The 27,034-nt window shown below is 39.6% G+C and overlaps 3 protein-coding genes across 4 annotated transcripts in view; 2 read left to right on the top strand and 1 right to left on the bottom strand.

Annotated features, from left to right (window-relative positions):
• The window catches only part of LOC105921678 (NLR family CARD domain-containing protein 3), a 1,041,521-nt gene that overhangs the window by 93,081 nt on the left and 921,406 nt on the right, over nucleotides 1-27,034 (bottom strand). The window lies entirely within an intron of this gene.
• LOC105924412 (zinc finger protein 239) lies at nucleotides 872-10,300 on the top strand. The gene is made up of 2 exons (XM_036128328.1): nucleotides 872-906; nucleotides 8,647-10,300. Exon 2 carries the CDS (start codon nucleotides 9,201-9,203, stop codon nucleotides 10,275-10,277), a length of 1,077 nt encoding a protein of 358 aa, XP_035984221.1. The 5' UTR covers nucleotides 872-906; nucleotides 8,647-9,200; the 3' UTR covers nucleotides 10,278-10,300.
• On the top strand, nucleotides 10,216-22,716 carry LOC118557847 (gastrula zinc finger protein XlCGF8.2DB-like). 2 transcript variants are annotated; one of them, XM_036128312.1, is made up of 2 exons: nucleotides 10,216-10,327; nucleotides 21,488-22,716. In XM_036128312.1, exon 2 carries the CDS (start codon nucleotides 21,488-21,490, stop codon nucleotides 22,619-22,621), a length of 1,134 nt encoding a protein of 377 aa, XP_035984205.1. In that variant the 5' UTR covers nucleotides 10,216-10,327; the 3' UTR covers nucleotides 22,622-22,716. The 2 variants fall into 2 exon arrangements, with proteins under 2 accessions (XP_035984205.1, XP_035984204.1); XM_036128311.1 differs by lacking the exon at nucleotides 10,216-10,327 and adding an exon at nucleotides 18,415-18,447 and having other exon boundaries at nucleotides 20,736-22,716.

The following is a 27,034-nucleotide window of genomic DNA, read 5'->3' as shown; positions in this document are numbered from 1 at the left end:
ATATTAAAACATATTTTCCCTCAACATTTTTTTTACATTCTCATAGAGCCAATATGGGGATGGAGTGATCAGGGTGATGAACAGTGTTGCTGTGGAGCCAAACATGAAGCTTTTGGCAGTTTGATCAGTTTTAGTCTCATCTGTTGACATTTTGGAGGAATCTCCTACATGGTTGTAACAAACTCCAACAGGACTTCTTCTGGCTTTCTTCTCATCACTTTACCAGTTTTGGAGACTCACCAGAAGACTTGTCCTGTTGTCAGATTTTCCCACCTGAGCTGCTGATCTCTGCAGCTCCTCCAGAGTTACCATTGTCACCATGACTGCTTCTCTCATTAAAGCTCTCCTTGTCCAACCCATTCTGGCAGGGCTCTGCAAACTGTGGCTTTGGGGCAACAAGAGGCTCTTTGGACCTTCAACAGTGGCTCTAATAACTTAACTGGCTAAAAAAGATAAAGAACCTATTATTGATTTTTGCATAGATATAATGACAGATGCAGAATTTAAATTATTAAATGTTTTTACAGAATAATTACATTAAATTCCCACAACAGAAAGACACTAAAGTTACTGGTGATCATTTCTAGGGTGAAACTGTCAGTTCCTGAGGTTCAGTTTTCTCTACACTGCTGATCAAATCTTTTTCTCTAAACTGAATCTTTCCCATTGTTGTAACATTGTAAAGATCTAGTTGTTGATAAAGCATGTAATGTGTTTCAGTGTTTGCTGCAGATGTTAAAGAAGAGGCTCCTGAAGAACAGAGTCCTGAGGGGGAGCAGCAGGAGTCAGAGCCCCTCCACATAAAGGAGGAACAGGAGGAACCCGGGGCCCGTCAGGAAGGAGAGCAGCTCCTTGTGAAGGAGGAGACTGATAGCAGCTTTCCATTAACTGCTGCTCCTATCAACAGTAAGGATTGCTTTACTTTGTTTCTGGGTCCTGTGTTGCAGCTAAAGGCCAAAACTCTCTGGATTCATCAGCTTCCTATCAGACTAAATGTCAGCTCAGTCTGACTCTACGTGCTCCCATCCTATTTCTTCAAAACGTGTCGGCTCTGACTAGAAGGTCCCGTGACAGATGTAGTGACTCGCTAGAGTATTCATCCAGGGTGTATGGAGGGTGCTGGTGGGAGAATCATACACATCAGAAAAATTACTTGTAGAACCTACCATTGGGCAAATTACCCAATACACGTATAACCTTAGTAAATCAGATCAACAAATTGCAAACATACCATAGAACCCGATCTCTGAAAATCAAAGCCTATTTGGGCATTTTAATATGCACTTTTGCAATAAATGACAAGTAAAAACATGTTTGTGCTAAAATAGTTTTATGTTTTATTTCTCAAGCACTTTTCAGAATTGGAATTAAAACATCCTTTTGCCATGAAATTTTAAACTCTGACCAATAATGGCTAAATCGCTAATCATAACCGTCTGATGTTTACACAATGTGTAAACAAATGTGTAAATAAATACCTGTTTTGATGCCGAAACATTTTTTTGCCTCTTAAACAAAGATGGCCATGGTATTACACATATACATATAAATTATTACATTTTAAATTTTAATAAAGTCACAAGTTTTATTGTTCATTATTTCACTCTCTCACACACCTTTAATCCTGAGCTTTCACACCAGCAACAATAATTTCTTTGTATATTTCTGCATGCTGTTTATATCCACGTCCATACACAGTTTTTTTTTTTTTTTTTTTAAAGCCTGGAAAAAGGTTTTAAATTTACAGGTCATTCTAGTGTCTTGGAACTGCAACTGGGCAGGAGCTTAATACCCTTTAAAGAGAACTGTTTAGCACAGCTTCATGTGCTGACACTGTAACTCCTTCATTTGGCAACATGGTTCAGCCTTAGTATGTTAAATACAAAGGCAACAATTTAATAAGCATTAAAGTACGGTTTATGGGTTGGGTTTCTACAATGTTATCATGGTATATAAATTCATCTTTAGAACCAATCTCTGCTCAAAATGGTGATCTGCACCTCGTAATCTACTTTCAGCAGTTATCGCCAGTTATTGCAACTGTAAACTGCAGAAAATACAGGTAGAGTTGCTCTTCCTGCCTTTACTCCCTCGGCTCCTATGTCAGTCTAGAGGAGAAAAGACCCAACCAATATGGCGGTGACGCAGGATGCGCTACAGCACGTAATGAGGCGGAGGGATATTTCAGCTGGTTATACTCACGGTGTCTGTAGTGCAAGCAGGTCTCTTTATAACTCCTGTTTATAGTCACTTATTTTAGAGCCCAAATAAGTGATTTCACTTTCAGAAACAAGCCCAAAAAACCTCTACCCGCAACTCATGAAAGCGACTTTAGAAAGAAGAAGCCCAAAGTCACTTATAATAAGTAGACTTGGCAACAGTGAGTGCGGGTCTGTTACTGTACCGCACACTTAGCATTCCTGGTACTATGGAAAGCGCAGCGGGGGGAAAAAACATAAGGAACTGTGTGATTCAGGTAATGTGTACAAATGCAAACATTATTTCATAAAGTAATGTTAACATATGTTGCATTTCAATGCCATTTTAACGACAGAAACAGTTTTTGTTATACTGGGTGAAATCAGAGGGTAGTCAATACATTATGTTTTCAGAAAGGGGAACAAAAAAATTATACCTCTGTTAGAGCTACAGGCATGTAAAAACTCTGACCAATCACTGCCATTCAGTCCAAATGGCAGTGATTGGTCAGAGGATAAGTCCTGCCAAACCCCCCTCTGTCCCCGAGTCTCAGGGTTGTCACCTTATCTCTTGGTTGGCCCACATGGCAGTCAATTTGACGGGCTCACATAATGCTAATGTGCATCCACGTTCCTTGCTAGTTTCTGCATGCTGGGGGCGCCTAACTGGTGTTGGGCTCAATTCGAACACCCGTATAACGTAAGGACTCTTCAGCCAAAGCGGAAGTGTGTCAGCGTTCGCCAAGATAAGTGCTGTCCGAATAGTACAGTCAGTAAGGAAGGAGGTAGGAAAAGTAGCCTGTATGCTAGTTTCTTTCTAGGAAACGCGCGACTCCCCTTAGCGGCGCTAAGAACCCTTAAGGTATCCCACAATCCTTTGGGTGACATGACGTATAATCACAGCCCCTCACATAAATCAACAAAAATGTCGTTCATTTTCGGAAGCCTGTTGGTCGGGATTTGGTCGCAGTTAAAGGCCGTCAAAATTTGGCACAACAGTCCGAAGCTCCTTTCCCACCCACGATAGTTCTTACTGTTGACCCCATGAAAGGTCAAGGAACAGGAGCTAGAATCTAGTATTAAGATTCAAAGATTCTTTTTTTTGTCACCGCGTCTTACCGAGGTGAAATTTCCTTTTTGCCACTCCGGTTCAGAGTACACATAATGTTGGCAAATAGACTAAGAAGAGATGCGTCTGGCCCTTCTTTGGACTCGTTCTGCATAAACTGAGTCTAGATCCTGCAGACAACATCCTACAATCCCCTGCACTGTCCTTACCACCCGTGCTAGGTCCTTCCTCTCCTGGACTGTGCAGCTCCCATACCTCACAGTTATGCTGAGACATTAAACACTCTCTATGGTAGCTCTGTAGAAGGTTTTTTTTTTTTAGCAGTTTCCAGGCCTTTTCAGTTTCCTGAGGAAGAAGAGCCGTTGTTGGGCCTTCTTCACCAGATGGGAGGTCCGAGGAGATGTGGATGTCCAGGAACCTGATGCTGTCCACACGCACCACCACCTCCCCCTGTATGTAGAGAGGAGGTGTTCAGTCCTCCTGGACCTCCTGTAGTCTATTATTACCTCCTTGGTCTGACTGGTGTTCAGGATCAGGTTGTTCCTGGAGCTCCACTGGGTCTGTTTGCTGACCTCCTCCCTGTAGTAGGACTCATCATTGTTGGAGATGAGACCCACTACAGTGGTGTCGTCCACAAACTTCACCACCGTGTTTGTAGGGTAGACAGCAGAACAGTCCTGGGCAGGGCTGTATTAAACAATAAATGTTCCAATTATGAGTCGATTCTCATATTAATTCCTAAAAAACAATTGATATAACCAAAGATCATTTTTAAGAAGTCTGTTAATTAGTTCTTCTGCTCTGTGACCTCAGCAGGACAAAAACAATGCATGGCGCAAAGTTCCACCTAGTGGTCTGAAGCAGCCGTCACAGGAATCTTCACACTCCAGTACGGGAGGTGAATTTTAATCTCATATTTTGAATAATGCACCAGGTTAATGTTCAAATTTATTTTCCCTTTTGGTTTAATAAAGTATTTTTTGAATTGAATAGAAAAAGCAGCTGCAGATATCGCTGGTGTCCTCCGTTTTCTACCATGGGTCTGTTTGGGTTCAGGAAAGCAGTGGTCTCAACATTCAGGGAGAGGGTTTAGACCTTAGAGCAGCCATTAACTTTGATACTACTATCGATATGTTGCATAGCTACATGGAATTCAGTTAACAACTAAAATGTTTTTAATACCAGCAATCCAATTTGAGATCAGATTGAATCTAATTAAAAAGAATAAAAAAGAATCGATTTCAAATCTTGAGGATCAGAATTGAATCAGTTGTTGAAATTTGAATTGATACCCAGCACTAGTCCTGGGTGCAAAGGGTGTAGAGAGAGCTGGGCTGGGAACACAGCCCTGTGGTGTTCCTGAGGATCAGTGAAGCAGATGTTCCCTATCCTCACCACCTGGGTCTGTTTGTGAGGAAGTCACTGATCCATGAGCAGAGAGGTGTGGAGAATCCATGCTGTGGAGCTTCAGAGCTAGCATGTCTGGGAGCATGGTGCTGAAAGCTGAAGTCCATGAAGAGCATCCAGGTGTTGGTCTGCTGCAGGTGAGTCAGAGCTGAGTGCTAATGAGACAGCGTCCTCTGTGGAGACGTTCTCCCTGTAGGTGAACTGCAGGCTGTCCAGGCCAGCAGGGACGGCGTCCTTGATGGACTTTAGGAGGATCCTGTGGAAGCCCCTCATGATGACGTGGGTCAGAGCGATGGGACGATAATCATTGAGGTATGTGATGATTGGTTTCTTGGGGACAGGAACGATAACGGTGGATTTCAGCTCCACCGTTATGTGATTGATGAACCAAAGTGGGGAGCAGCAGCAGCTTTATGTGCTCCTGAGATGTTGCAGTAAATCTAATATATTGTTGTCTCTGGTCGGGAACTTAATACGTTTGTGGAACCTGGGGAGCACAGCTTTAAGTTAGTGATTAAAGTCGCCTGCTACAATCACAGCCACATCCGGGTTGCTGGTCATGAGTACACTTATAAGGCAGTAAAGCTCTTCCAGGGCACATTAGCTTTAGGCTGGATGTGTGTAGCAGTAATAATCACAGAGCTGAACTCTCTAGCCAATTTAAAAGGTCTGCATTGAACTGCGACATATTCCAGATTGGGAGAGCAGAAGCTCCTGATTGCTTTTGCAGCTGTGCACCAGATGTTGTGGATGTACATTCATAAGTCTCCATCTTTGCATCTCTCTGCCGCTTTGTTCCGGTCTGCTCTAAACAAAGAGTGGCCTGCTAGTTCAGATCCTCAGCCGGATCGCCTCCATTTTATTGGTGAGGGATCTAACCTTGGCTAGGAGGAGACTGGGCAGAGCTGGATTAGCATTTAGCCTGGTGCGGATTCTGCCACGGGAGCCATGTCTTCTGCGTTTCTTCCCGAACCTACGCCTTAGAGGTTGGGTAAACCGAGGCACTGTTGTCTGTTGCATTTCGGGTGAAAAAGTCTGGTTTTGCCGATCGGTTCAATCCGCAGAATACATAAATACTAGAAGGGCGCATGCGCAGCTAGCAAGCGGAAGCTAACAAGGAATACGTGTTCTTTCCAGGAATAAGAGGAAACAGCTGTTGTGATACGTGACTAGAACACCCCACATACGCATCCATGTAAATGGAAACTTATAAAAGGGGGTGAGACTTGTAATGTGTGGGAATCTGTTTAATGTAAATGTGAATTTGCTACTGGTGTTTGTATGAATAAAGTTCCCCCTTGATTGGTGATTAAAAAGGAGCAGCTTTGTCTCATCGCAACTTTTTTTTGAGTCTTTTTCTCAAGTTCAGTTCCCACCAACATAGCTCCCTCTTTTTTTTCTTTTTTCTTTTCTTTTTTTTTTTACCTCCTTTTTATGTTTACATAATGTATTTACTACTTTCAGGATGGAAGAATGATTTCACCCAGTATAACCAACAGGATTACCAACCATAGCTTTAAAGATAGCAATGCAATAATCAAACTTCAGTATTAATATAAAATTGTCCCTACGACAACCAAATAAACAGCAATTCAGAGGCAGCGGTGATTGTATCTGGAGACTTTGTCCATGTTGAATTAAAGTCTGTGCACCCCGTATCCAATAAATTCATGAAGTTTCCAACCAGAGACGACAGCATATTAGATCAGGTACACTAATATCCCAGGAGCATATAAGGCTGTAGCAGCTCCTTTGGATCGTCAGATCACATCTCTAACCTGATCCCTCTCTACAAGCCCCTAATATGCAGAACCAGGTCCTTGACCAAAACCATTCAGGTTTGGACTGCAGAGGCCTGCTCAGCTTTACGTGACTGCTTTGAAAACACAGACTGGAAAATGTTTAAAGAAGGCGCTGAGCTTGAGAGTTGCACTTCATTTGTGCTGCACTGATGCTGTCCTGCCCACTAAGTGTGTTTCCCAACCAGAAACCATGGGTGGACAGCACACTGTGTGAAGGATCGGGCTGCACCGTTCAGATCAGGAGACAGACTGGCCTACAGTAGAGCTATATGTGAATTGAAAACAGGCATATAGAGTACCACTTCGGCAGCAATAACCAACACCGGTGTGGAGAGGCACCAGGAGCATCACATTACAAGACCGGGCCGTCTCATGACCCAAAGCACCTCTTAAGCACCATACGGATTGACGTCTCCAGATGGGGAGATGTCTGACAGCACGTACCCATCAGACCATGATGAAATGCTTTGTACAGCGCACCTGACTGTGGCGATAAAGATAGTTGTAGCTTTTAAAGCAATATGATGTATTAATGTAAACATATTTCTGTAATCCGCTGGGTTTGTAACGCTTTGCTCCAATGGCACTTGCAAGAAAACACAATTACCGAGAAAAAAGTCTTATTTTGGTATGATATGACTGTGTATGGTGGCGTTAATTTAGAGATGGAGTGTTCATCTACTATATACATTTTTCTCTGGACACATTTGAATTATTTAAAATGTGACAGTGCAAAATAAAGATTGTGTCGGGGCGAGTCCATGTTGTGTCTGTACTTTTTTCTTCTGTCGGCAGCCGCTCTGAGCCTGACAGCTTCCTCTGTTTCAAGATTAAACAGGTAGCATTATGATGATTAGACACAATAAATGTGTGCAAAAAAATTATTATTTTAATCCATCTTTTACGTCCGTCTGGATCTTTCTTTTCTGTCTAAAAAATTGTGAAGAATGAACAGAGATTTACAACCGCATTTCTTCTTTCCGTCTTTGGGTGAACTTGGTGGAGCCTTCCAATCCTGATTTTTCCACCACTATTTAAGCTTATAGATTTTTTTAAAGCAATTGAGCATGGCACAAAGTTCCCTAGTCATTGTACAGCACAAATATTAAGGCTCTTAAAGCCTTAAAACCAATGCCTGTGAGCCTCATGTACACCTCCGCTACCTGCACTTCACACAAATTACAGTGACGGCAGGGTTTGCTTGGTAGTCAAAATGTTTGTCGTATAACCCCCGCCCATGCACAACTGCAATGTGCAATTGGCTTATTGTGGCATGTGAGTTATATTGTTGGAGTTTGACCAGCAATGGGCCATGCTGTTATTTAAGGTGAGTAGCCGGTAGCACAGCTAACACAATTAGCATTGTTTAATGCAGCCTGGGGGGCTTGTGAGATGCCCACCCTGATCGTTTCATACATTCAGGGCATTCTTCTTTTTTTTTTTTTTTTTTTTTTTTGTTGACAAAAATTTTTAAAATTGAAAAATAACTGTTCTGGTGCTTAGATTTTTGAGTTACAGAGAGGCGTGACTTGCCACACATCTTGTTTTGCCCTACAGACAACCTCTGAAATATACAAATTCATGACTTCTTAGTAGTACTGTTTTTGTAGCAATTGCTGTTTATTAAAATCTAATGCTTTCACACTGCTGTGAAAGCATAACCCCACCCTCAGACAAAGTTTGAAAACAAAAACACCAGAGTAGGCACTGCCAAAGAAGCACTGAGGGGCAAAGCTGGGTGTGGGGAACATGGAACGTTCAAAGCAGTAAAAAAATGCTAAACACTATCGATCAATGCCCCATTGTTGGTGAATTTTCCTGTAGTGGGAGGAGCGTTAGTTGATTTCTATGAGCACACACATCAAAATGTACTTAGAGATATGAGAACATCAGCAGCTCTTTAGTCTGTTGACTTGTTTCTCTGGCTTTCTTTCTTCAGACTTGTGCAGTAACCTTAATATTATGAAATATGAAAACAACATAGCTGATTATCCAGAATGATCAGATTGGTCAAAAATAAATACCATCTAAGGAAACCCAGCAGGGTGCATCAAGTCTTGACACAGGGACAGTTGTCTGCGTTTTCCATGGCTTTGCAACAACCCGTCATACTGAGCAAGTAATTCAGTGTATTTTAATCTAAACTAAAACTGTATGCATTGTGTCTCAGTCTTGGCTGCAGATGTTAAAGAAGAGGCCCCTGAAGAACAGAATCCTGGATTCAAGCAGCAGGAGGTGGAATTTCTCCACACAAAGGAGGAAAGTGATAGAATCTGGACCAGCCAGGATGGAGAGCAATTGAAATTAAAGGAGGAGACTGAAGATACCAGGTTTCACTTAGCTGTTCATATAAAGAGTGAAGAGATTGAAGAGAAACCTCTATACTTTCATCAACGGCAAACAGAAGTCAGAGGTTTTCCAACCAACACTCCAGTTGACCAAGAGGAGGACTCTGAAACAGTAGAATCCAACAGGAACCCAGATCTAAATACATATGGAGGTACATCTAACTATTCAGAGACAGAAGACAGTGAAGATGATAAAGAGGATGAGGATCTTAAACAGTTGTCTGACTTTGAGCCTGAAACGAGTGAGGATTGGAAGGAGAGCAGGGTTCTTGAGTCAGGTGGAAACACTGTAAAATCTTTCAGCTTCTTTCAGTGTGAGGAAAAAATCGTTAGCAGATTCTCTCCACAAAGTCACGTGACATGTCATCCAACATTAATGAATGTGGATTCACTAAAAAAAGTTCTTGCCGATAGTAAAAGAATTAACCATAATCATCACAACTTTGGTTGTGATGTTTGTGGGAAAAGATGTTCCTCAAAGTCAGACCTAAATAAGCACATGAGAATACACACAGGGGAGAAACCTTTTGGATGTGATGACTGTGGGAGAAGATTTTCCTGTAAGTCACATTTAAAAAGACATGTGACACTTCACACTGGAGAGAGACCTTTTGATTGTGATGCATGTAGTAAAAGATTTTCCTGCAAGTCATATTTAGATTTACACATGAAAATCCATAATGGACAGAAACCATATGGTTGTGAGGCATGTGGTAAACAATTTTCCTGCAAGTCACGGTTAAAAGTTCATATGAGAAGCCACACAGGAGAGAAACCCTTTGGTTGTGATGTTTGTGGAAAAGGATTTTCCAGCAAGACGTATTTAAGCTCACACATGAGAATACACTCAGAAAAGAAACCATTTGGTTGTGATGCATGCGATAAAAGATTTCCCAACAAGTTACGTTTAAAAACGCATATGACAATCCACACTGGGGAGAAACATTTTTGTTGTGATGCATGTGGTAAAAGATTTTCCGGCAAATCATACCTAAAATTACACATGAGAGTCCATACAGGTGAAAAACCATTTGGTTGTGATGCTTGTGGGAAAAGGTTTTCAACAAAATCAAGTCTAAACACACACATGAGAATTCACACGGGAGAGAAACCCTGTGTTTGTGATGCATGCGGTAAAAGATGGTCCTCAAAGTCAGATTTAAATCGGCACATGAAAATCCACACAGGAGAGAAACCATTTGCTTGTTATGTTTGTGATCAAAAATGTTCCTCAAAGTCAGATTTAAACAAACACCTTAGAATCCACACAGGAGAGAAACCCTTGATTTGTGATGCATGTGGTAAAAGATGTTCCTCAAATTCCGATTTAAAAATTCACATGAGAGTCCACACAGGAGAGAAACCCTTTGCTTGTGGTACTTGTGGTAAAAGATGTTCCTCAATGTCAAACTTAAATGTCCATATAAGAAAACATGTAAGTGAATCTCTTTAGTTTTGCTGCATGTGATAAAAAAAATTCAGCCAAGTCATATTTAACAACACATGAGAAAAGAGAAAACACTTTGGTAAGACTTGGAAAAACTTTGTCACAATTTACATTAGAGCAAAACTTTGTTACAAGGCTAATAAAAACAGAAGACACAAGAGAAATATAAGGATTTGTCATTTGTCAGGAATGTAGCGGAAAACCAAAAGGGAAATTTTACATTTACAGAGAAGTGTTTGAGTTCAGCCAAGAGGAAAATAACTGTAAGACTGTACTGCTATAGCCATGGGGTCAGATACGCAACATTATTTCAGAATCAGAATCAGAAATACTTTAATAATCCCAGAGGGAAATTGTTGTTTCAGTACAATCGCCATAACATAAACGAACAAACATCACAAACATTTCAGGGGGAGACGACTTACTGAGGCCTTGCTGCCAAGGAACTGCCTTACACGGTGCCCACAGGGCGCTGCCATTACTCTGTGAAAAGATAGAGGCAACAAAAAGGAAGGTGGGAGGGGAAAAACATAACTCATACTTTATCCTATAACAGGATACAGTTTGAGATATCAAAAACCTCTTGCACAAAAAGCAAAAATAAGACGAAACACATATAGCAGAAGGTAAACATTTGAGACTAGTCTCGTGTAAGTTCATCAGTTTATATGAGCATCAGTTATGTATGTCTGTTTGGGGGAATTGTTTATATTTCCGTAACGCTCTCCAGAGGCCATTGTCCTTGATGTTATCAGCCGGCCAACAGTTCAGAAAGCATCCACAGATGTCAGCGGGGGAGGAGGGAGCGGGGGAGAGTTCTGAGCATTCTCCGCCATAACAATCCAGGAGTAGAGATAGGGAGGGCATAAACCAAATATGTTATTTGTTATGAGACAAGCTGCCCTGACTTTCCTGTCAGCTTTAGGTCTTTTCTGGCTCCAAATGGTAAATCCAATTATCCAAATTGTTGGGCTTTTCCGTACTTCACTTCCAGATTTTATCCCATCTACCTTTGAGTTCAACCACCAAAGCCAGTCTGCGTTCCAGCACAGCCAGCTTTCGGCTCTGCTCCTCCACCTTCCAGATCTGTCCGTTCACAGCCTTAGTGAGCGCGTCATATGCAGCCGGTAGACCGATCAAGGCCAAATGACTACCGACATATGCTGTATTTGCTGATACATCAAAAATCCACCAAATCCAATAAGTAGAAATCCAAGTATCCTGAATCCAAACATGCAAACGTTTCAAACGTCTAGGAATGACAAAGTCGAAAGACACACCGTTTTCCATCCAAGAATATAGGATGTATCCCACAAAATGATTCAAATCAGGACCGGACGGGTCCCCCTTTCGTTGCCTACCCGTCAAAAAAAAAAAAAAAATTGATCAATAGCATTGTGAGACCAGCTTACCAGATCCATGGTTTTCAGAGTTCGGTTGATATGAAGAAAGTGCTCAGAAAGACAAGACATAGCAGCAGAAGCAGGAGAGGGTGAGCCGGGGGGTGGGGGGGCAGCTGGAGAGGAGAGAAAAACATGACCGACCTCAAAGAGAGACAGAACGGTAGAGTCTGGTCATCATCCGCTTACAGCATTTTTTGAGTTTAATTATTTTTGGAGAAATTATTACAATAATAAGAATCAAGTTGCCTTGTATTTGGCAAATCATTCTTTAAAATGTTATCTTTGAGTTAAGCTAATTTAACCTTATTCCAAGTTCTTGAAGATGAACTTCAGTTCTCTAACTCAGCTCTTAATTGAATTCTAAATTAATTTAATCATTCTTATGATTCAATTAATGGTTTTCAACTAAAATAGTTAAATTATTGTTTATAACTACTTTTATTTGTCCTTTTCTTTATTTGTGTGTAAATAGTTCCTTAGTTTCATTAATCTTAATTTTGCTTAGTAGTTTTAGTTAAGAAGAGTAGTTGGTTGAAGTATATTGTTATTTCAGGTAAACATTATATAATGGTGTTCTAAGTCGTGTTTTTCCAATAAATCTATCTAATCTGTCTGTAAATAGGTTTTCTAGTATTTAAAAAAAATTGAGGAGTAAAGAGATGGGTCTGTAATTTGTAAAGTAGGTTCTGTCTCCAGTTTTAAATAGTGGTGCCATTTTGCAATTTTCATTTTGTTAGGGAAAATGCAGATATGACTTTTAATGGTTTTGTTTTTTCTTTCATAATCTTTTTAACAGTCATATCTATATCACTCCTGCCTGTAGAGGTTTTGTTCTTATTTACCTATTTTAACTATTTCTATGATTTCCTTTTCATCAGTTACACTTAAAAATTGTATTAGGGTTTCTGTCCACCAAATCTTTTACACTTCTACTTGTTGTTTGTGGTTCCTTGATTGGTGAAGCATATTTTGGCCCTAAATTCACAAAGAAATCAATAAATCCATTTACCACATGTTCCATATTATCATTTTCAATAAAACATTCAGGATAATTTGTATTTTTTAATTCCTTACTTAGAATACTGTTTAAAATGTTCCAGAAACTTTTAACATTATTTTTTATTAACTTTTTCAGCAATTTGTTGTAGTATTCTTTCTTACTCTTCCTCATAATGTTAGTTCATTTGTTTTTAGATTTCTTAAACATTTCTTCTGCATCAGTATTGCTATTGTTTTTTAATTGTCTGTATAATTTACATTTCTTTTTACAGGCGTTTTGTGTCCCTTTGGTGACCCATGAACTATTTGTGTATTTATGTATACTTTTGCAATGTTTTATCTGGCAATTTCTATCATATAATAAAATAAATACTTTTGAAAAATAATCCTCATAAGCTTCCTTAGTATTCTATGTTTTGCTATTACACACTGTTTTAAGTTATTTAATGCTTAATAAAAAACTCTGTCTGTTAGGTATTGTCCGGTGAATATCCGCTAAAGGGCTCACATGAGGACATTAGTTGAAAGGAATGATTCGAGCACTGGCGTTCTTTTAACAGCAAACTCTGCACGCACTCTGCTACACAGCAGCAAACTCTGCTGTGAAATTCCTTTGCTTACAACCCATTCTGATTTTTCCTGATGGCTTGATGGCACAACACTTTTTATAGACAATCTCTTAGTTCTGTTCATTGATCCAACCATTCTTTCTGCTTTTTTCTCTTTAATATTTACAAATATTGGTATCGTTTTTCTTCCTATAGTTGCAATAGGTAACAGTAAAAACAGGTGAATGATCACTTTTATCTGTTAGTAGGAGTCTGCTATCTATATCGTTTCCTAGAATATTTGTGAATTTGTCCAAGAAAGAAGGTTTAAAAAATAAAACAACTGGACTTCTATTATGAAGCTGAAGACGTTTAACTTCCCATCCAGGAAGCTTTCTTAGCGCAAAATGTCTGGAGTAGTGAGGAGTTCCCAGCTTTATAGACCTGCAGGCGAGGCTTCATTAGAGTTTAGATTCACCTGTAGATTCACCTGGAACTGATCGCCCCAACAATGGAGAGTCGTTAGGCTCATCGTTTGCCTGGATTTGCAAATTTATATATTAGCGTGGCACAGTGAGAGGTAATCCTACCTGGCTTTAGAATTGTTGGATATAAAGCTATGCTATTAAATCCTCTGTCATTTTATGTTTTTTTATTTTTATTTTAGCGGTTAATGTTGAAGTCCTCAAAGATATGCAACAACCTGTGTTGCTATCTTTGGAAACATATTCTACTCCGTAAATGTTTCCATATTTGATCCAGGAGATCTGTATATACAACTAATCATTATGTTCGTCATCTTATCTACAAGGATTTTGTTTGCAATGCGCTCCAGTAAATCATCCACAACTGCAGGCATTTTGTCAATCATGTTAAATTTCAAATATATATTGCCACACCACCCCCCTTTTTGTTCTTTCTGATGACAGAATTAAATTGATGTCTATTATTGGAGTGATGCTTAGTTTTAATTTTCCCATTATATGAATATTAAGTATATTAGTTACGGGTGTGGTTGATATTACGCAAAAAGTTATTCTTTGGATGCATATTGTTTTCTATATCTAAGACTGTGTAGATTAAAGTATCTAGTTAATCTGTTAGTTCTTTATTCATAAATCTAGTTCAGTCCCAACACATATCTATGTTTTTCAATGTATGGGGTCCGTCCGTCCGTCCGTCTTCTTCCGCTTATCCGGGGTCGGGTCGCGGGGGTAGCAGCTTCAGTAGGGAGGCCCAGACGTCCCTCTCCCCAGCCACTTGGGCCAGCTCCTCAGGAGGAATCCCAAGGCGTTCCCAGGCCAGCCGGGAGACATAGTCCCTCCAGCGTGTCCTGGGTCTTCCCCTGGGCCTCCTCCCGGTGGGACGTGCCCGGAACACCTCTCCAGGGAGGCGTCCAGGAGGCATCCTGACCAGATGCCCGAGCCACCTCAACTGGCTCCTCTCGACGTGGAGGAGCAGCGGCTCTACTCTGAGTCCTCCCCGGATGACTGAGCTCCTCACCCTATCTCTAAGGGAGAGCCCAGACACACTACGGAGAAAACTCATTTCAGCCGCTTGTATCCGGGATCTCGTTCTTTCGGTCACGACCCAAAGCTCGTGACCATAGATGAGGGTAGGAACGTAGATCGACCGGTAAATCGAGAGCTTCGCCTTTTGGCTCAGCTCTCTCTTCACCACAACGGATCGGTACATGTATGGGGTCACTTCAGTATTTATCCGGTTCCTCAATCTTTAAGATGACTGTAATTCTAGCCTCTTCAAGGGTTCCTTTCATCTCAATAAATACTCTGCAGTTTTGTGTATTTTTCCTTGCTTCCTCAGTAGTCTTGCCTTTCTGGCTATTTTCTTTTTTGTTGGATACTCATTTAAGTATACATCTGACCCCTTCACTCCCCCCCACCCCTTGTTTTGAGTAATTTAATTTTGTACTTTTTGTTTACGAGTTGTTATGGAAATATACAATCAGTTTTTGTATTAATCGTGTATTTTTATTAAAGCAGTAAGAGTTACCCAAGTTTTAAATAATATAGTTAAACACAAGATTCTTCATTCATTTGCACATTTGCGCATGTGCAAATGAACCGACAGTATGGTTTGTGCTTCTGGGACAGATCGGGTAGTGGCCATAGACATATAAAAGAGAAAACCTCACATTGACTGTGGAGGAGCATAAAATACGGCCGCCATCTTGGAGTGGTTGACCTAAAAATCGCAGAAGGACGCATGAGAGGTGAATCCCATAGTCTTTCTCATCGACTTGTTGGTAAAAGGACACATAATCGTATCAAGTAAATAAAAAGTAAACTTGATGTTGTGTGTTTTTTTTTTTTTACATAAAGTTGTTTTTTCCCCCCAAAGAATCAAAGTCTTCATTGAGTCACTTTAACCTGACAGATATCAGTCAGTCACCAAACACTGTTTTCTAACACATCTTTCCTATTTATAGTTTTGTATTTTTAATTTGAAAGGTTGAAAGCTCATTCTGCTGGACATGAAAATGGCTGAAAAGAAGATTGTAGCTTAATATTCTGGTAAAACTTTATTTCAGCTGTCTGAAGCATTCTGTCCCCCTCTATAAACATGGGAACAATAATTGAATCTAGCTAGGTTTTTTTCTGTTTATTCCTCTCATGAAAGCTCCTGTGAATTTGTACGAATTTACTGAATATTACACAGACCTATGTGCCTACCTGAGAAATATGTCACTCAATGTAGAATTCATAACCGTATTTCTTTTCCATTAGTAATATTTTATTATTGGGAGCAGCAGTTTAAAAATGTTAAACAACAAACACAAAGTCCACAAAACCAACACCAATGATTAATTTTAAATTTCTCCTACTGATATTAAGCTGAAGGCTGTTAATTGGCTGTGTTTAGCAAAATACTAATACATCACATCAGAATATTATATTTCTGTTAAACCCACTTAGAATAGAACCATGGTTCAGTGCTCTATTAAAGTTTGAAGCAAAAAAAAAAAAAAGCGTGAAAATAAAAAAATCAGCAAGTTATAATTGACTAAATGCTGCTGAACACATTAAACTGAGTGGAGCGAGTGACCGCCCCAAGATGGCGTCCTACTATGGTATGTCTACGGTTGTGATGTCCCTCTTCCCAACAGCGCAGCCATGTTGAACCTTTCCGGGTTCTTTGTCCTTGTTTTGCTGTGAGGCCAGAATCTGGAGTGTTGGTGAATCTGAAAGAGAGCAGCAGCTGCTGCAGGTGATGAAGTCTGGAAAGAAGTCCAGCAGCTGGAGGCACAGCGGAGAAACTGGAGGGAAGCAGGAGCTCAAAGAGCGGCAGGACGCAGCAGAGGAGACACCAATGATGGGGGATGTTTTCCAGCCCAGAGTTCTGCTGCACCCATCAGGTTTGGAGATTTCCTTCTTCATGCTAACTGTGTGAATGGAGCTAAAGTTTAGGAGCCGTTTTCAGCAGCTGATGGATTCCTTCTCTTCATCACAACTCGTTGCAGGGTTTCCCCCAGAAAACTGGATAAACCTGTAGCTCTGCATTGGAGGTGCTAATGCTAGCTTAGCATGTAGCTTAGGGGGTGCTAATGCTAGTTTAGCATGTAGCATTGGAGTGCTAATGCTAGTTTAACATGTAGCACCATAGAAATAGTATAAACAGTAGACTTTACATTGGCTGTCGCGGGGTATAGATTACGGCCGCCATTTTGGGGCGGTCTACCTGAGAACAGCACAACGTTACTAGAGGTGGATTCCACAGCTTTCTCAGGATTTCTCATCAACTTGTCGGTAAAACGATACTCTATCATGCCATGTTGTATCTTTATTTTAAATCCTTTACTAAAACTAAAAGTAAACTTGGTCTTGTGATGTTTTTTTTTGTTTTGACGTGATTTCTTTTTTATTGTTGTTTTGTTTAATCACTGAGAGAATCAGTCATCATAGAGTCATGTTTACTTTACCCTGACGGATATCAGCCACAAACACTGTTTTCTACCAAATATTTTTTTATTCATATTTATTTATTATATTTTTATTATAATATTTTGTATCACTGATATGAAAGGATGGAAGCTTATTTTCCTGGACACAAAAACAGCTTCCTGAAATGATGAGCGTATCTTATTATTCTGGTAAAACGTGGATTCTAATTTAAAACAAGACAAAATACAGAATTAGTGATAGTTCTAGTGGCTAATTTGTGATTGTTACATATTTCTATATTAAAGTGTCCCTGAAGTGTGAGAACATATTCTCCCTTTTTAAAAATAGAAAAAGTTGTTTTTAGGACTATCAGTGGAGAACCTAATATTTCAGCTTTTCCCCTCTCAAAACATGGGAGCAAATTAATCCAGGAGGTGCTAATGCTAACAGGTTTTTCAGCATCAAGTTTTTCTTGTCTGGGACAGTTCCTCCGAATAAAGCTTTTGGGTCTAAGTTGTCTTGAAATAGGGTTGCATGTTTTCTTCTGGCTGACTATGGAGGACCAATCCTGCCATAATTCAGACTGCATACAGAAATTAATCAATGTCTAAATAAAATAAATACTGTGCATAAAAGTGGCTAAAATATAAAATAGTATGCTATTAAATGCTGCACATTTAAAAAAAAAGACATTCAGTAATTGATAGATTATTCTACAAATAGATGTTATTTCAATGTTTAACCGTCGTATTTTATCAATTTGTATTAATGCATGTTTTATTTGAACCACTCATTATCAATCATCTATTTTTCTTGAGATCTTTATTTTATCTTTGTGTACTTATTACATGTAATTTTTTCCCCTCCACCCCTTTTAGTAGATCATATTTATTTAAATCAAAATATATTTAAAACAGTTTTTTTTCCCTCAAATATTTTTGTTTTATCGTAGTAATTCTAACACACTGATATATTTTCTCCTCTAATTGCTTGTGTCCAACCACCGTTGCCATGGCTACAATAATGTGGGAATGAAACATGAAGCTTTTGGCCGTTTGATCAGTTTCAGTCTCATCTGTTGACATGGTTGTAACATTGTAAAGATCTAGTTGTTGATAAAGCATGTAATGTGTTTCAGTGTTGGCTGCAGATGTTAAAGAAGAGGCTCCTGAAGAACAGAGTCCTGAGGGGGAGCAGCAGGAGTCAGAGCCCCTCCACATAAAGGAGGAACAGGAGGAACCCGGGGCCCGTCAGGAAGGAGAGCAGCTCCTTGTGAAGGAGGAGACTGATGGCAGCTTTCCATTAACTGCTGCTCCTATCAACAGTAAGGATTGCTTTACTTTGTTTCTGTGTCCTGTGTTGCAGCTAAAGTCCAAAACTCTCTGGATTCATCAGCTTCCTATCAGACAAAATGTCAGCTCAGTCTGACTCTACGTGCTCCCATCCTATTTCTTCAACCTCTGACTAGAGGCTCCAGTTCAGATCTCCTGACTCTCTAGGTCAAGTGTTCATGCTAGAGTCTGCTGGTCTGTGAGGAAACACAAAGCTGCTCTTGCTGCTGGAACAAACTCAGCCAGGATCCCAGTTTCACCGTCACATATGGAGGCAAAGTAAAACTCATCCGCTTTGGGGGAAATACTAAATAAATCTTCAGATCCCAACCTGAACAGATCCCAGTTTCTGATCAGGTTGGTCCACAGATGTTTTCACCAGGAACCACAAAACACACTGGATCAAGTACAAGTTTAGGACATGTAGCATAATTGATTGTCGAAGTAGAGAACAGAGCTGTTCTATCTGACACGACACACCCTTCATACAAAGAAAACCGTCTGAAGGAAAAGGCTTGGATGGAGACAGCCAAGGTTTTGTGAATTAGTGGTAAAGATGAAAGATATTCCCCACCTTGCAGCTCTGGAAGCCATATTCCCTACTGGCTCAATGTTTTTGCTCTGACTCCAGCAACCTCTTGACATTCATTTGGAGGCAGCAGAAAGTTGTGCACATTAGCAGCTGCTAATGTGTCCACGAGTTGTTGGGTGCAAGTTAAAGCCGTGAAGGAGAATCCACCGTCTAGCTGAGAGAATATCAAAGGCGTTCTCAACAACAGGGCTACACCTCTCCATTATTTATACAATTAGTTCATTAATTTAATAACTAATATTTAGGTTACTCTCATGTGAGTGTATTGGGAATGAAAATATCTCCACCAAAATAAAAAAAAATTCTTTAAAGAAGCTATAAGTAAAATATTCACTATAAAATCAACCTAACTCATTCTAATTTCTCACCAGGGATGGAAGTAACATTCCCTGTAGACAATCTTAGTCACGTTTTTCTCTTTTCAAACCCAGAGATATAGAACTACTTCAGTTCAGAGTGTAGCCTGTGTTTACTTCCTGGTACCTGAGCCAATAATATAAGAGTTACCAATACAGAGCGCAGCATTTGGTATTTTATTTTGCCAAAAGAGCAGCAGCCTGCTAACATGGAAGCTAGTGAGAGTAGCGGACCAGAAATGGAACAGAATACACCATCATAGACTTATCCTGTGTAAGTAAATATAATAAAAATACAAATACAATAAAATATACAATAAAATGCAGATACACAGAAATAACCACTAAAAACTTCAAAAGTTAACATTTCAAACTGGGTTAATGATGGATGACTTTGACACGCTGACCCAGTTTATTGGAATGATGGCGAAGTTCCTCCGCCGTGCTTGTGGCTCTGATATTATTGGGGATAGGTTCGGGTTATGTTTTTCTGTGAATTTAAAGATGTTCTCATGAACAGATAAGCTACATTCTCATTCCCCTTGCCCTGTTTTCTTTTTTACAGTGATTAAACCTGCCATTTGTGGACGGTGCTAATTCAAGTTCCACCTTTGGGACACATAAAATAATGACATAATGAGCGCAAATATTTGCATCTTTTGTGAATCACGCTATATGTTAAATAAACAGATTTGAATCCAGTTTTCCCAGAATTTGGCAACTTTCCACTGTAACGTGTGGCACGTTACAGTGGAAAGTAATGTTACAGTTACACCTGGACAGCTGATTGTGTGCTGTGGTTGTTCGTATTTTTCATTTTTGGAGGCATAAAAGCCAGTAATACAGTCACAATGAGCTTGTGGAGTCAAAATGTGTAAATTGAGAGTACATGAAAAGGCCATTTAAGAGTTCGCAGGAGCTCCTGCTGGCACACCTTACCCCATTAGTCGCTAAACCGGTAGTCAAAGTTTACAGTTTTAAAATTTTCAAAACAGTCATTTAAAGCATTGAGGGGTTTTTCATAACTTCAACTAGCATTTTGCAATAAAACAAAAATCTGTATTTTCTCAGAAATTGAAGGTTTTTCTCAGTTTTCTCCATTTGTGCTTTGCTGACTTGTTCCTACTTTTGCTGTGGTGCGTCACTAATGTAGATGGTAGGGGTATTTACTGTGGCATCTCAGGTTTTTACCCATTGTTAACTGGAAATATTACATATATTATATTACACATCTAAATATTATATTAGAGATTTATTTCTCTAATTCTTATCTTAATCGTGGTTGTGCTATTGTCAAGATATACTTGGTCATAACGCATGTAATGTGTTTCAGTGTTTTCTGCAGAAATTAAAGAAGAAGACCCTGAGCAACAGAATCCTGGTGGAGACCTGCAAAAACCGGAGCTCCTCCACATAAAGGAGGAAAGGGAAATAATCTGGACTAACCAGGAAGGAGAGCAATTGAATTTGGAGGAAACTGAAGATACCAGGTTTCCATTAACTGTCGTTCATATAAAAAGTGAAGAGGATGAAGAGAAACCTCTATTTTCTCACTTTCATCAACAGCGAACAGAAGTCAGAGATTTTCCAACCAACGCTTCAGCTGACCATTTCAAAGTAAAAATTGAAGAGGAATACCCTAGAACAGCAGAAACCAACAGCAACCCATATTTAAATATTTATGCAGGCAATTCCAGCTATTCAGAGACTGCAGATGGTGAACGTGATGGAGAGGATGATGATGAGAACCACCATAAATCTCATCTTAAACAGTTATCAGACTCTGAAACTGAAGACAGTGAAGAGGATGGTAAGGAGAGCTGGGTTCCTGGCCACACTGTCAAATCCTTTAGCTACTATAAGTGTGGGGAAGAAATTGCCAAGAGATTCTCTCTACAGAGTCACGTATCAAGTCATCCAAGATTAAAGACTTCAGTTTGTTCAGTTAATGAGAAATGTTTCAGAGAAGAGGGAAATGTGGATTCACTGACAAACATCATTGCAGATAGTAAAAAGTTTGATCACAACTTCGATTGTGTTGCCTGTGGAAAAAGGTTTGCTGTGAAGTCACATTTAAAGAAACACATGAGAATCCACACAAAAGAGAAACCCTTTGGTTGTGATGTTTGTGGGAAAAGATTTACTTCAAGCTCAAACTTAAGTGCGCATATGAGGATACACACAGGAGATAAGCCCTTTGGCTGTGATGTTTGTGGTAAAAGATGTACTTCAAAGTCAAATTTAAATGCGCATAAGAGGATCCACACAGGAGAGAAGCCCTTTTGTTGTTTTGTGTGTGGTAAAAGATGTTCCTTAAAGTCACATTTAATCTTACATATGAGAATCCACACAGGTGAGAAACCCTTTTGTTGTGATACTTGTGGTAAAAAATGTTCCTCAAAGTCACATTTAATGTCTCACATGAGAAGCCACACGGGAGAAAAACCTTTTACCTGTGACCCTTGTGGTAAAAGATTTGCCATCAAGTCACGTTTAAATAAACATATGAAAATACACACTGGAGAAAAACCTTTTAGTTGTGATACATGTGGTAAAGGATTTTCCAGCAAGTCATATTTAAACATACACATAGAAACCCACTCAGGGGAGAAACCCTTTAGTTGTGATGGCTGTGGTAAACGATTTTCCAGCAGGACATATTTAAACTTGCATATGAAAATCCATACAGGAGAGAAACCCTTTGGCTGTGACACATGTGGAAAGAAATTTTCCTCAAACTCAAATTTAAGCAGACACATGAGAATCCACACAGGAGAGAAACCCTTTGCTTGTGATGCTTGTGGTAAAAGGTGTTCCTCAAAGTCAGATTTAAAAAAACACATGAGAATCCATACAGGAGAGAAACCCTTTGCTTGTGGTGCATGTGGTAAAAGATTTTCCTCAAAGTCAGAGTTAAACAGACACATGAGAATCCACACAGGAGAAAAACCCTTTGCCTGTGATACATGTTTTAAAAGATGTGCCTCAAAGTCAGAGTTAAACAGACACACAAGAATCCACACAGGAGAGAAACCTTTTGGTTGTGATGTGTGTGGTAAAAGATTTTACTCAAAGTCAAACCTTAATGCCCATATAAGAATCCACTCAGGAGATAAACCTTTTGGTTGTGATGTATGTGGTAAAAGATTTTCTGCAAAATCACAATTAAAAACACACACAAGAATCCACAAGAGAGAGAAATCCTTTGATGAGACTTAGAATAACTTAATAGTTATTTAACTGATAATTCACAATGTACAACTGAGAAAAAATGTGTTTCAATGTTCCAAGTAAAAACAAAGACACAACAAAAACGAGTATTTGTCATTTGTTGTTGTATGGTGTTTCTTATCTACATTGGGCAAATGCCTAACTGTTGACCAAACTCTCTGAAATGTACACATACATTGCGATATTACTTATTCCTCAAATGGTGTTCACAGGAGGACAGGATCAAAAATCTATTTCATTTTTTTAAGGGGGGGGGGTTCAATAAACAGCTAAATTTCAGGGAACGATTTCTGTCGGGAACATGGGAAAAAAAGCTCTCTCCCTCCTTGCCCTACACCTTTGCAACTTTTCTTGTGGGGTTAAACCCACAACTAAATAATGTAATTAAAAGTCATAATAGTAGTCATAGCATTATTCTTTATTAGTGCATATTTTACCTGAATAAAGGGTTTTCTACAGGTAACAGGTTTGTACCTGTTTAACCAGTAATCTCAACAATGGTATTAGGTGGAAGGTAGCAATGGTCCCCCTTTTATAACATCTAACATTAATTTGCATGCTGCTCTATTTTGCACTATAGTCAATCAAAGTAGTTTCAGAAGAAATTGAAGCTCAAAGTAAGTTCCAAAACTATAAAGGAAAAACCTTCAGGAATAATCCAATGAAATCTTCAGAAATCTATATTTAGGGTTCCAAGCCCGCAGCGCAGGTGAGCCGTTCAGTGTTTCCCGCAGGAATTTGCTTAGGCGAGGCGGTGAGTTGGGGGGGGGAGACAAGTTTTGTGCACGGGGGGGTGGGGGGGGGGGGTATCCATGTGTTTTTTCCCTGCCATTCACTATATGCATGCGCGAAAGCAACAACAAAAAACTGCGTGTTAATGTGAAATAAACATGCAAGCATATCGAGTTAGGTTTTTTCTTTTTTTCTTTTTGGAATGTTGGCGAGGCGGTAGCGTGAGTTTGGCGAGGCGGCCGCCTCGCCAAGATAGGGCTGCGGGAAACCCTGCTGTTCGTCTACACTGTGTGCAGAGAACCCTATTGTTTTTCGTGTGTTTCTTCATTATTCTCGCAATATTTGTCTCCACTAAAACGCATTGTGCGGCCCATTCGGACTTGTAACGAACCTATTGAATCAAGGATCCAAGTACAGAATGTGCGTCGCTACTCAAACCCAGAAATTCAGACCCCTCAACAACTAGGGGGCGCTATAACAAAGGACAATGCATTTCGGCCTATAACCACCAAACTACTGGTCCCACACTCAAAAACTTTACATCACTTTGTTTATTGGATGATTCTGCAAAATAAAGGGAATTGGCACACCTTTCGTTTCCCAGCTAGTTTTCGCGCTACATGGCTACAAAGGTTAAACCTTTCTTGTTAAACTTTTCAGGATGTATTCCTTGAATAAGGTGTAACAATTCTCTTACTGCATATATTTAGGTTTTTGAAAGTTGCACACTCTGTTTTGTTAAAAGTTTGTAAAATCAATGTATTTTCCACAAATACTGTTCAATCCCCAAAATAATGGCCACTATTTGTGAAGAATATGAAGATTAATCATAGATTTCAGTTTGGTAAAAATCCAGGCTACCTTGATTTATTTACAAGACATTGAAATTTACATGTGCAAGACTATAAATTTATTTTTCTTCCTCTGAAACACTGTTTTCAATGGCCATTTAAAAATATATATGGTTAGAGAAAGCACTCTTTGAGATCCATGAATATTTTCAGAATTTTCTGACCATCCAGAGCTGTGAACAGGGCGGCCATTTTGCCCATATTTGAGCACATCACAGGATATGACGTCACATCCCGTGATGTTTCTAAGCGGAGCAGAAACTTGAAGAGGGAGGATTTGCTATTGTACTTCTGGCCAGAGAAAAAACACGTCGTCTGTAGCCAACATTTCGAAAAAGAATGTCTTCAAGATGACATGAGAGCAAGACATTTTGGTAGGTTTTTCTTTTATATAATGTAGAGTTTGCGGGGAGGGGCGGAGTGTTTCGACACATTTGGAAAAATGGCTCACTGTTGCCAAGCTCACTTATTTTATGCGACTTTGGTCTTCCTTTTCCTACATTCGCATGTAAATTTCATGAGTTGCGGGTTGAAGATTTTTGGGCTTGCTTCTGGAAGTGAAGTCAATTCTTTCGGCTTTAAATGGTGCCATATGACTAAAAAGGGATGGTGAAATATCCCTCCGTCTCATAAAGCACTGCAGCTGATCCTGACAGGATCAGAGTGAGTTAAAGTCATAAGGAGCAGCACAGCCCCTATTTTCTGTAGTTTACGATTGCAATAACAGATGATAACTGCTGAAAGTAGATTAGGCGGTGCAGGTCACCATTTTGAGCAGAGATTGGTTCTAAAGATGAGTTTTTATTCACTGATAACATTGCACCGCACCGTGACGTCACAAACAGGAAAGTGGAAGAACCATAGACATTATATACGTAGACGCCTCGTCAGGCGGGTTCTGCCTATGCTGCGATGCGTCAGAGCGTCCGCCATGTTAAATGTCAAGTCAAGTCAAGTCAGCTTTATTGTCAATTTCTTCACATGCTCTAGACATACAAAGAGATCGAAATTACGTTTCTCACTATCCCACGGTGAAGACAATTCTAACAATCTAAGTACACAGACAAACATAACATTCAGGTAAATAAAAAAAAATAAGTAAATAATGCACATGCAGTGAAAAAATGAAAAGCAGCAATATTTGGTTTTTAAATTGTACATAGACAGTCAAAAAAATAGTAAGGGCAATAAAATAGAAGGCTGAGGTAGTTCTGTTTTTAACATTAGTAGGAAAAAAAAGTAAAAGTGGCATGGTGGTGCAAGTTATGTAAGAGCAGCAGAAGTGTTGTGTTTTCAGGACAACAACAACAAGTTTCAAAGTGTACAAGTGTGCAGGTGGAGAAATGCAAGGCGGCCATCTGTGGGTCCAATGTCCAGGATGTTATGTAGCTGAGGGTGGAGGGGGGAGAGAGTTCAGCATCCTAACAGCTTGGTGTATGAAGCTGTTGGTGAGTCTGGTGGTAAAATGTGGCAAATCTGCAGTTACTCAGTCACTTAAACAGTATCAGAGGGACTTTAATCTCAGGATATACTTTCTATTCATAATATTTTAATTTTTCTAATATTACGAGTCTATTTTTGTATCCCTTTGACTTCATTCTCCTGACTTTATTCTATCTATCGATCAATCAATCGATAGATAGACCCATATATATATATATATATATATATATATATATATATATATATATATATATATATATATATATATATATTGATTTTATGAACTTTGCCTTTGTGTTTAACATTTGCTTTGTAAAAGTCAAAATATACACATCTATACACACACACATATATATATATATATATATATATATATATATATATATATATATATGTGTGTGTGTGTATAGATGTGTATATATATATATATATTGATTTTATGAACTTTGCCTTTGTGTTTAACATTTGTTTTGTAAAAGTCAAAATAAAATATCACTTGTCTAGAAGGAATTCTAGATAAGGGTGACGTATCTGCGGGTCCTCTCAGGTAGGCACACGAACAGGTACAGTAAATTAGACTTTTTTTTTTTTTTTTTTGAAAGGATTCTTATTTTAGTCTAGTAATTGTATTTTGCTGGAAAAAAACCCCAATAAAAAACTTATTAAACTGCTTTCCAAGTATATTTGTAATACTCAAAACATTCCTCTAATTAAACTCAGGGTCAAGTCAAATGTATAGAAATTAATTTCACACAGAAAAAGGGGCAACAAAAAAAAAAGAAGATAGTAAGGCTTAACGACCCTAGCAAGAGGTGTCCCTTAATTATTTCTCAAGTAGTTGGCAACCACGGTTAATGCGCAGTCTACTTTTCATATGTCTATAGTTGTGACGTCCATCTTCCCAACAGCGCAGCCGCGTTGGTCTCTTCCGGGTTCTTTGTCCTTGTTTTGCTGTGAGGCCAGAATAATAATAATTGAACTTCATTGATCTCACAATGGAAAAATTCACTTCTGCATCTTAACCCATCACCCCTGGGGAGCAGTGGGCTGCCACTGTGCGGCGCAATCGGGGTTACGGTCAGGTCTTGCTCAGGGACCCAGAGTGCAGGCTGTGGGGATCGAACCGGACACTTGCAACCTTCTCAGAGCGCAAACGCACTGCTCTAACCACTAGACCACCACTCCCCTTAATCGGGAGTGTTGGTGAGGCTGAAAGAGAGCAGCAGCTGCTGCAGGTGATGAAGTCTGGAAAGAAGTCCAGCAGCTGGAGGCACAGCGGAGAAACTGGAGGGAAGCAGGAGCTCAAAGAGCGGCAGGACGCAGCAGAGGAGACACCAATGATGGGGGATGTTTTCCAGCCCAGAGTTCTGCTGCA

Source organism: Fundulus heteroclitus, chromosome 24 (assembly GCF_011125445.2).
Source record: "Fundulus heteroclitus isolate FHET01 chromosome 24, MU-UCD_Fhet_4.1, whole genome shotgun sequence".
Lineage (NCBI taxonomy): Eukaryota > Metazoa > Chordata > Actinopteri > Cyprinodontiformes > Fundulidae > Fundulus > Fundulus heteroclitus.
The sequence above is the reverse complement of the archived record's forward strand: the minus strand, read 5'-3'. Positions and strand labels throughout refer to the sequence as shown.

What these genes read in the sequence shown, in the direction of transcription:
- LOC105924412 (XM_036128328.1), top strand. Translation starts at nt 9,201, where the DNA reads ATGAATGTGGATTCACTAAAAAAAGTTCTTGCCGATAGTAAAAGAATT.